Source organism: Arvicola amphibius, chromosome 2, assembly GCF_903992535.2.
Source record: "Arvicola amphibius chromosome 2, mArvAmp1.2, whole genome shotgun sequence".
Taxonomy (NCBI): domain Eukaryota; kingdom Metazoa; phylum Chordata; class Mammalia; order Rodentia; family Cricetidae; genus Arvicola; species Arvicola amphibius.
Window position 1 is genome coordinate 123,416,126 of NC_052048.2, and position 11,132 is coordinate 123,427,257.

General features: G+C 44.5%; 1 protein-coding gene across 1 annotated transcript in view; it reads right to left on the minus strand.

The window, feature by feature from the left end:
• The window catches only part of Vit (vitrin), a 64,844-nt gene extending 62,798 nt beyond the window's left edge, over positions 1-2,046 (minus strand). The window contains exons 1-2 of the mRNA XM_042054549.1: positions 1,899-2,046; positions 220-376 (exon numbers count right to left, since the gene is read on the minus strand). Coding sequence (XP_041910483.1) covers positions 220-376; positions 1,899-2,046 — 305 coding nt within the window. The remainder of the gene's footprint in view (positions 1-219; positions 377-1,898) is intronic.
• Between the last annotated feature and the right edge of the window lie 9,086 nt (positions 2,047-11,132).

Here is an 11,132-nt window from a genome sequence, read left to right on the forward strand (position 1 = left end):
ATAAATTATGAAATTTAAAATTAAAGAAAGGCAGGGGAATCAGTCAAATTCTGTAAGAGATGCAGGACCATGCATGGCTTCTCGGACAAATTTCCAAACGGAATGCGGGAGGCTCGTCCAGTTTTGTACATTTTTGCTTGCTAATGACAGCAACCCTGCACCAGAGGGTCCCCGCTAGCTCTTTGATCACGGATTGTTGAGTAGGTCGCAGTCACTCACCTGTGAACCGCGGCGCCACACACGCTGGAGTAAGACGCGTATATGCCAGTCCCATAAACGCGGTATTGGGGGTCCTGGCATCCTGCTGGGCATCTCACTATGAACTCAGAATTGATGATCTTTCCAGCTTTGACATCACAGTTGATCTGCGGTACAGCTGGGAACACAAAATGAGGTCAAAATTACCCCCTTGCTGTGTCAGCTTTTATACAAGGTAACATGTTAGGTCGTAAGTATTCGTTTACTTAGTCTGTGAAAGCCCGAGTCTGAATTGACCCTATATCCATCCCTTCCATATGATGAGGGTAAAGACATAGCGAGGATGTTCCTCAGACCAAAAGAATGATGGCATTCATTGTATTTAATTATGCTAAAAGAAAAAAATAATAAAGGCCAGCTCCTATTCTGGTTTGGACAACCAGTTAACTGAAAATAATTTGGAGAAAAGAGCCACCTCCAGCCATTAGAATGTGATCTGGAATCAATGGAAGGAGGGAACGACTGGTTTTCTCGATGTGCTGTGATTTTCCCAGAGAGAGAAAACTCCTAAAGGAGGCAGGAAAGACATTCCGGGAGACAAACAAGAGGAGTGGGGGTTATAGAGCCAAAGATAACGGAGATAGGGTGGCCTGAGCAGCCAAGAGGGAGAGAAGTAGCTAGGCTGGGTCAGACTCAGAGGATCTGTGAGCCATGTGGAAAGACATGGAAGTTGTTTAGACAGGGAAAGCTATGGTCAAAGGGACCTTTTTGTATGGGTCCTGGAGAATCTCCTTGGCCTAGATGTTGGCTTGCTATAGGACCCATCTTTTGCCTCCAGCAGAGTGAATTCAATCTGGTCTCCTGTGCCTTCCTCTTCATCACAGCTTTAGGAAGGCCTTCTGGATTGGAAAGTTTACTTGAGGATACGCACAAAATGTTTTGCTGGCTATGTCTGAAAAAGGGTTGGATGCTTCTCTGCAAAGATTTTTTTCCCTCAAAATAGAAAGGTCCCCCCAAGTCACAGCTTTGTAAATTGTGGGTTATACAGGTCTGTGAGTTCAAGACCAGCCTGGTCTACACAGTGAGAACTTTTCTAAAAAAAAAAAAAAGAAAGAAAGAAAGAAAAAAGAAAAGAAAACGAAAGAGAGAAAGAACATGAAGTTGGATGGCGGTGGAGAAAGAACATGATAGAATTTTATTTTGTTGTTGAGTGACTGCACACATCCGTGTGTGTATGTGTGTGTGTGTGTGTGTGTGTGTGTGTATGTGAACACATTCTCAGACGTCCGAGGAGGCAGGTGAAGGTACTGGATCCCTTGCAGTTGGAGTTCCAGGGTGTTAGAGCAGTGTGAGGGCTGGGAACTCAGGTCCACAGGATGGAGCAGCAAGGGCTCGCGGAGGCCAACCCATCTCTCTGAGTCCCTATGCGACATGTCTACATGAAGCTGAGCTCTCCCTGTGGGTGACTACGGAGTTCAAATGTTGATCAGCTTCGCGAAGTATTAAAGATTCCCTACAGTATTCAATATTTAGATAAGCTTTAGTTCTTTCACTGTAAAAGCAAACAAGCATATCCATCTCATTAACACACAAACTTGCTTTTCTCATTAATAAACTATAATTTTATGATTATCGATAAGTATTTTATTTATGTATCTTTTTATACACCTGCATACTCAGGTGACATGAAGATTTCTGACCCCAAATGGGTTGTGAGTCGGAAGTTGAAGAAGTTTGCCCTGAAGGTCTGCTGTGGTTCTGCGCACCTTTAATCCCAGCATTCAGGAGGCAGAGGCACGTGATCTTTAGGACCAGCTTGTTCTCCACAGCGGCTTCTAGGCTAGTCATGGCTACATAGTGCGACAGTCACCACAAACAAACACACCTGCTCCAGGTGACTCTACCGGTAAGAATGCCTTTAGTTCTGGGTCTTGTTTTTAGAAGAGATTCCAAACGTGATTCTAAACCATACACACAGCCCAGTAGGGGCATGCTCACACGGGGGTGCTGGAAGACATTACATGGAAGTCAGGATTGACAGAAAAGGGCCTTTGAGGAGGAAGAACTCAGAGGTAAGGGGTCGTTTGCCTCTCCTAGCAGCGCTGTTGTGAGCTGTGACACCCGAGGGGGGCTGCACTGGGAAAGTAAACTTGCCATAGAGGTAAATTTGCCAAGAACTTTCTAGGAACCAATGCTACCCTGGTAGGAATGGGCCGTCCCAGGAGACGATGAAGGGGTCTTTGGTGGAAGCCTGCACACAGAGCAGTTGTAAGGGGTTTCTATCCTGGGTAGGAGGTGGAAATTAAACCCCTCCCAGCGCTAAGAGCCTGTGGTTACACTCAGAGATCCAGGAGCTCTGCCAGGCCACCCACCCTCTGAGTTACGGAGATGCTCTCAGAGTTGTTAATGCTTTCCAGCTGTACCCCAAAGCGCATGCTCCTCCCCCTCCTTAACCCTAGTAGTACCGAATGAGCAGTTACATTTCATTCAAGTTGGAGGGAGATCGGAAGTTGAACTCCTCCTCCCCCCTGAGCCCCCGTCCCGCCAGCTTTGCCACTCCGGTCTGAGCCAGCATGGGGCTCCTCCTGGGAGCCAGGGTTGAGCTTGATCACAGGCTTAAGCAATTTGTGGTCTACGTTAAGAACGGCAGCTCCGTGCTTAAAACATTTAGTCGCATCCTCCCCACCGAAGTTACTTCTTTTTAACCTTCTGTTCTTTTAAACTTTGATACGAAAGTCTGTGTCTACTACTTTGAGTCTTAGAGTATACATTTGTTTTTTAAAGACAATTTGAGGACAGAAGATGCTACTGTTCTCTCTCCACCGATTAACTAGTTGCTTGGTCCCTGGGTTTAACTGGTGCCCTCAACTCCCATTTCCTCCACAGATTGCTCTTAAATGTGTCTTCTTTGGATGAGAAGAAAACAACAGACTCCTGGGTCTTAGTTATCTGAAAGAGGAGATAACAAACCCTGTGGATTGGGATTATATTCTGATTACACTTTAACACTCTGAGATTTTGGATCTTCTGGAAGGCTAACCAAATCTTTTGGAGTGGAATAAGTGAAGCCAGATCTGGAAATGTATTGAATGAATACTCAGGGTATTTAAACAGGGCATGCTGTAGGATTATCCATGAAATCCATGCCTAGAAAAACAGATGGAAATGCCCCATTAATGCGTCAAGCTAATAATTTTTTTCCTTTTTTCTTTGAGGAACATTTTTGGTGTTGCACTCCCTTCCTCCCTCCCTCCCTGCCTCCCCCTCCCCCCGCCTCTCTCCCCTTCAGAAGCTTAGGAGATATTTCAAACACAATATATTGTCTGTCCCCAGACTGATTTGCAAAGTTGAGTGTCTGAAATAACTTTGTCCCAGGGGATGAAAAAAATGAAGGGCAGATGCCCACAGAACTTTGGAAAAACAAGGAGAGATGGCGAAAGGTCAAATCACTGGTAAACTTAAACAGAAAATTAAGCCAGAGAAAGTGAACTAATTGCATTTTGCAGAGTAATTGCCAAGATCTTGGAAAGTGTAGTCAGTGACCAGCTAGGAAAAAACAAGGCATTTTGTATTTTTCTGACAGCAGCTCTTTGAGTATATGAAAATAATTTTTGTAAATTTTTCATGTTATTTCCCCAGTTGCTTGTGAAGAGATCTGTTTTCTTGCAATGAATCTTATCTGTCTCTACTTGGCGACAGATGAAATACACCATACACGATACACCATTTACATTCATTTTTATACTTTCCTATTCTTAGTTCTGGGTTTTATCCACAAAACACATGAAACAGGCTTCTTTAAAGAGAAGAATAAGCAAGACAGACCCGGCAGCATCCTGCTCAGGAGTGAGGGAACATCAGATCCAGGTGAAAGCTGTCTCTGTCGCTATCCCCAGGCACACACACATAAGTTCGATAAAGATTTCTTCCCAAGAACATTCAAAGAAAGCAAGACAAAGCCGCTCCCATCTTGCTGGTGCGGGGGTGGGGGTGGGGGAAGCCATGGAGACACAGGGGAGACGTCGCCGAAACCCAGGGCAGTTTGGGCCCGGCTATAAGCTCTGCTTTTGTCTTCACCTTTCCCGGCTCTTTCTGACGGGTCCTAAGGCTACTTTGCTTCCTATAGCCACCACCACATTCATACTATAGCATCTCGGTGGCAGCCGAGAAGTCCTTCCACGTATAGCAACGAGAACAGAAGATCGCTTGTAAACCAAACGGATCGAGCAATCAGGTTCCCGTGTATGTCACCTGTATTATCATAGATGTCCCATTTCAGAACAGAGAACTGATGGTCTGAGGCAATATTTTAATGTACGATTATGACTTTAAAGGAGGAAGCCAGGAATTGTGGCACACATCTGTAATCCCAACACTCAGAAGCGGGGATAGGTAGATCACAGTGAGAGACCATACACAGTGAGATCCTGTCTCAAAAGCAAAACAAAATAAAGCAAAAATGAGAGAGAGAGAGAGAGAGAGAGAGAGAGAGAGAGAGAGAGAGAGAGAGAGAGAGAGAGAGAAAGAGAGCGCTCCAAGCTTTCATGCTGTGTGGCCTCCTGTCTGAGCTAATAATGGTGGGTTTTGGCAAGGGTAGTAACCAATAAGACAGGGTTCTGGCAGGTCAAATCAGACCGTACATAGACTTCTTATTTTACTGTTCATCTTTTCCGTGATCCCAGAAAAACCACATTACTTCTGGGATGAAATTCCTTATTAATTAGGGAAAGCCTTTGTAGGCTTGCTCCGTGGCTGCTAATGAGGAAGAATTACCACATAGACGAGCTCCTGTGTAAAAAGTTTTCATATTAAGCTTCATTTTATTGGGCTGTGGTATTCAAGTAGTTTAAAATTTGTACTTTAAAGAAAATTACACGGAGAGTTATTAGTTTAATGAAATAAAAAGAACATCGACTTGAAGACAAGCATGTCCTTCTTGGCCCTGACCTTCCATGAGTAGGTCACGTGCACTCTTTATTTGGGGTGACTTTGAAAATTATTCTTTTCAATTTTCTTAAACAGTTTTTTTTAGTTATATTGAATTTGCTCAAAAATTATCAGTAGCTTTTTTCTGCCTTTAAGAAAAGTTTAAAGCTCATTGAGCCCTTGTCCCAATCCCTTCTAAAGGATTTCTGGTCTTCCTAATACTATATTTCACTTTCCTAAGTGAAACAGGGCATGGACCACTGCCCACACCTTAACTCCATCCCCCTGCTCCATCTGTTTAACCGCTACTAGGGTTTTTCAAGGTCTTAGCTCCAGTTGGATCATCATTCATCTAGAGCGTAAACATCAAGAGGGCAAGAACTTTTTTGGCAGGGGGAGTCTATTTTGTTCACTGGTGTTCAGTGGGATAGTGAATGAATGAAGCAATCCATTTGAACATCCTGTTCTTTTTTTTGAACTTCCGATTCTGTGATTTCTCTATATAGCAACACCGGCTCAGGGCACATTTCATGTCTGGACTGCTAACATAATTGCCTACTTCCTGGCCTTTTCTGGGCTAGCCCCACCCTTTGTTCCAATCTTTTCTTCATGAACAGCATGGTGAGTCTTTGAAAACATATATATATATATTCGGATTTTTGTCATTCTCCTGCTCAGTATTCTGGGTGGCTTTCTCCTGTCCTCAGGCTCATGTCCAGCCTCCTTGGCTGCAAGGGTCTGAAGGGTTCGATCCCTGGGCTTCCACTTAATTTCTTACCACAGTTACATGGATGGTGACAAGGTTACAGTCAGCAAAGATCTAGGAGAACAAAGCACCAGGGTTAAGATTTTGATGTAGGAACAGTCTCTGTGGTTTGGAGAACATGTCAAAGCCTGTGGGCTTGGAGCAGAGTGATTGAGAAGACGTCAGCAGGGACCAAAGCACATGGAACTTGACAAGTTCAAAGCCTGCCATGGGAGTCTTCATCAGAACTCTTTCTAGGACTGTGGAATTCTCTTTTCAGTGGGAAAATAATGTCTTGAAAAGTTCGTTGAACCATTGAAGTCTTATGGGAAGGGGGTGTACTGTTCTGATGAGGAAGAGGGATGCTGTGGGGTGGTTTGTGGGGTGAGCATCCGAGCACAGAACATGAGAGGGACAGAGGGGCAGGAAGTAAAGTCCTGGAAGATCTTCCTCCATGAGGAGGAGCCCATCACTGGCCCTTGAAAATCTTTAGTAATGGGTCCGAATATGACAGAGTGTCACTTCTAGGATTGTTCCTTTCTGTAGGCAGTAGTAGTACTGTGTCACAGGGGAAACAGAACAGGAGGGTCACAAGAAGATAGGAATGGCTAGACAGAGACATTCATGAGGGCATAAGCCTCAGCTTCTGCAGAAACCACTGGAAGAATTCCAGACTGTTTTTAAAAAATGGGTACAGCATTGCCTTTTTTCCCCAGTGTCTGAGGGATAATAGAGACCCAGATAATATCTAATGATGTCACTCCAAACCTTGAAATTACAGCTTCTCAATGGTAGGGCTGGATCTGAATCCAGTAATTCCACTGTACACTCAACTGAGCTGGGATTTAACTGTGAGTGTGCAGCATGGGAGACCCGTGGTCAGAAAAGATTTGTCGAGAAGAATCTACTTAAGAGGCGCTCGGAAGAGAGACGGACATGCAATAGAAATCAGTAGAAAGAGATTTGAATAAAAAGCTCCTGTATTTTTTGTTTGTTTTAAAAATACAGTCTCATTGTGTAAACTAGGCTGGCCTAGAACTCAGAGGGCTTCCCGCCTCTGCCTCCCAAGTACTTAGATTAGAGGTGTGTGCCACCATATTCAACAAAAGGTACTCCTATCAATACACAATGACATGCTCAAGCTCTAAGCCCTTTAAAAAGTGTATAACTTTCCTCATCATTGCTTCCTGCCAGGTTGAGAAAATGCCTTTATCCACGTGGAAGGATGGATGGAAGGATGGGTTGCAGGAAGGATGGATGGAAAGACAATGAGTAAGGACAATGTGTGACAAGATATCTATAATTTACCTGTGGCACTACAGCTTTGGGGTGTCTGTCAATGTTTATGACTCACCCTTCCGGTCCTAAGGTCAAGATTCTGTTCGTTCCCCCTGGCTGTTGCCCTTTTATAACTGAAATTAAAATAAGTCGTTGCTTCTCTAGTCTAATCTTCCAGAGCCTTTCTGAATTTAAACATCACAGACAGATACTACTGGGTGAATGCAGAATATGTATAGTAAATATGTTGTATATATTTGTGTGTGTATGCATACACAGACATACACATACTTCTGTATGCTCCCCCTAGATACATGCAAGGCAACTCACTAGAGCAATTTTCTTCGCGTTGTCTTCCTGTTATTTCCGAGAGCCAGGTATGACAGAGTTTGTACTCCACTGAAAATCTGCCACACAGAGTGTCAGCTTTCTTTCTCACCTGCCTATCCCAAGGACATCTAGAAATACAATTTGCCTTCCTCATAATCTGAGGAAAGGCACACACAGCCGGTGTAGGCGGGTCTTCTTTCTATGTGTTGCTTTCATTGGTCAAATAAAGAAACTGCCTAGGCCTTTGATAGGGCAAAACTTAGATAGGCGGCGAAAAGAGAATTGAATGCTGGGAGAAAGAAGGCAGGCAGAGAGCCACCTTCCATGAAGCTGCCAAGTCAGACATGCTGAATCTTTCCCAGTAAGCCATGAGCTTGTAGTGACATACAGATTATTAGAAATGGGTTGAATCAAGATGGGAGAGTTAGCCAATAAGAGGCCAGAACTAATGAGCCAAGCAGTGTTTAAATGAATACAGTTTCCGTGTAATTATTTCGGGCATAAGCTAGCTGGGTGGCCGGGATGACAAGCAGCCCGCCGCTCCTCCTCATTATAAGGCACAACCATCTCTGCAGAGAATAACCAACACTGGCACCAGGAGCCTCAGGAAGGAGCAGATACTGAAGATTAACTACAAGTTGATAGATGTGAATCTGCCTACGGAGCTACGGAACGACGCGCCTCTTCTATGCAGTCCTCTACCCGAGGAGCTGTTTATCCTCGCCAGTATTCAACGCACTCAATAACCAAGACCCACAACAATGACTTCTTCATCCTCTAAGCACTGTGTCTGGAGAGCATCCATCCTCTCAAGGCTGCTTTTCCACACCCCGTTACAAGGTAATAGTACTAACTGATGGGCGTGAATGTCTAAACTAAAGACTGTACGCTTCACCCCAAGTTAAGCCTGTTTCAGCAGACCCCTGGGCAATGAAACTACTCAGAATGAGGCTCCTGCACCTGTGGAGAACATTTTCTTCCCTTTGCTGACTGCTGTCTCCACTCTGTAGATTTCCTGCTCAGGGATCCCTCAGGAGTATCTGTCCTCCAGCCACACACACAAAAGAAGAAAAGACAACTTGAGGCAGCGCCTGCCTGATGGGCTTTGACCTACTTCCTACTTTCACCCCCCAGACTCCCCTACACCTAGAGCCTCCCTGCCGTTCCACTGTCTCCTGACCTTACCCCACCTTTGCTCCCCACGAAATCGATTCAGTGGAGGTAGACAGCTTCGCGGCCTACTTCTGCCTGTAAAACTCTTGGTTTTCACGTCTTGTTTGGAATCTTCTTTTGTGAAAGCACCACGAGCACTATTGTAGACTCCTTGTTTGTTATTCTCATGTAACCTTTACCGCATTTTATTTTATAGTGATTTTTGTTGTCCATTGTTCTGCGTATCCAACTAGCAATTACCTAATGAGGACTAATTATATATTCTTGGTACTTGGGAACTTTTTTGGGAAGGCAGACTAGATTAAAATGCTTAAAATAATATGTGGTAGGACTCAGAGGGTGTATGACACACGCAGGAGGCATCCAACCTAGTTATAAGCGTGTGCTGGAGGAAGGCACTGGGGCCAGGAAAGCCTTTTCTCATACTTTTTGGGGACAAGAAGGACTATTATCATCTTGTCTAGTATAAGATTGGATGCTTGCTGAAGTCTGAGCTTTCTAAATAGACAGCCAGTGATGTTGACCATAGTGGCTATCACCTGGGCAATACTATTGTCCCTCTTGACACTGCTCTGCCCAAGCTAGTCATTTCTAGAGATTTTCTGGGGCTCCCCTGTGTGTGAAAAAGTCTACTGATGAGATTTTACAACTTAAAAGCTATTCTGCATCCAGCACAGACACTCTGCCAAGTAGAGATTGTTCTAGAGTCTTTGGTGGCCATAATTTATGTGGAAACATAAGATGAGTTTATTACAGTATGGGCTGAAATGCCTATGAGTTAAAACGTAGGCTTGTTTCAGTTGCATAACCTACACATAAATGAAGTTAGGGTCACAATCCACAGCCATTCTGTCATTATGCGGAGCCTTCGACAATCAAGAGAAATGGAGCAGCATTTGGGCAATTTGTTAAAAACTGCTTGAGCAAGCTTATGCTGACTGAACCTACCACGAAGCTGCCTCTGGGCAGGGTTAGATTTATAGCTTCAAAAATGTACTGAGAAAATGAGAGCCTTGAAAAAAAGTCACCTCTAAGAAGAAAGTGTTAAAACTCCCATTAGTACAGCAGGGTCAACTTTACCTTGGACTGCATACAGAAAGTTAATTTATTAAGTCACCAACATGCTAATTCTCTCTATATGGAATTTTTCCTTTCTAGTATTCTAAGACAGTGGCCAAACTTTTGTGTGCTCTTACCCCTGGCATCAAGGTTGCAGCACAGGGGACAGAGTGGCCCAAAGATAACCTTCCCCCTGTGTTTTGGGAATTACTTTCTCTAAGTCCCCCTTACTTGAAGGAATTGGCTTTTTCCTGCTCAAAAGCCATGAAGAGAAAACAACAAACAAATAGCACTCCAAGTTGGGTGCATAGGAGTGGGTCAGTAGGCTTCTGTCGGGGAAAAGTTCCTCTTCTTTTGCAGCTTTTGGGAGAGCATTGTCTCAGAGCAGCAAGTGTGTGATGCATGTCTCCTAGGGAAAAGCCCTAAGCACAAAGTTTCCTCATCTCCCAGCAGCTGGTGTTCAGGAAACAATGGAGTTGCCCACCTTCTGTGGAAGACAGACTTGGGCTCTAAGTCACATGAACAATCTCCCGGAATCTTTCAGACAACACCCAAATGTTTTAGGGGCTGCAGCAGCTGGGTGTGTGTGGGGGAACCACTGTAAGTAAGGAATTTGAATTCCCAGCTCCCTCTTTACCTCCATGACTGCCAGTTTGGAGTTAGAGTTGATTTGATTTAGAAAATCAAGTAAAAAGTCAAACTCAGTGGGATTAAAAAAGTGTTTATATACCGAATGCAGTTATTCATATGAAAGCAAAGCATTGACTTGGAATGAATGGTCACCTATAAGCCTGAGGAGGGTCTGTGGCATGGCTGTTCCTTATTCCATCCCCACGTCCCTCTCTGCGGTGCCTTCATATCAGATTCTCTTCAGCACACGCTTAGTATTGTGTTCTAAATCCAAAGGGTACCCAGCAAAGTTCAGTCAGCTCCATAGAGATAACTGGAGACCATGGGTTGACCAAAGAGGTGGAAAGAAGGTAAAGAGGATGAGAAGGAAAGGAAATGGAAAACCAAGGGTGTTAGGAAGAGAGAAGAGCTCCCTACTGAAGATGGCGTCACCCCTATGAGTAGGCAGAATAGACAGATATACTGCTATGCCAGCATTCTCAGGTCAAACCAGAGGAACCAGCAGAGGCTCTTCTCCTTCCTGTGCCCTCCCTACATCTCTTCTGCCTCACTTTGCTTCCCACTTTGTCAGTGCTGGCTCCTCCATCCCTCTTACACTGCCAAGGGACACTTCCTTCTGTTCCCACTTCCTGCGCCATGCCTTACTCCACCTAGCTAGAGTTTAAAGGCTGGCTTTGACAACCAGTGGCAGTCCTTAGCACTTGAGCCTCCAGGAGTCTCGGATAACATCTGATGTGCTGGAAGGTTCTGAGAATTGTCAGATGAACAACGCTAACAAATTGTCTCCCCATCA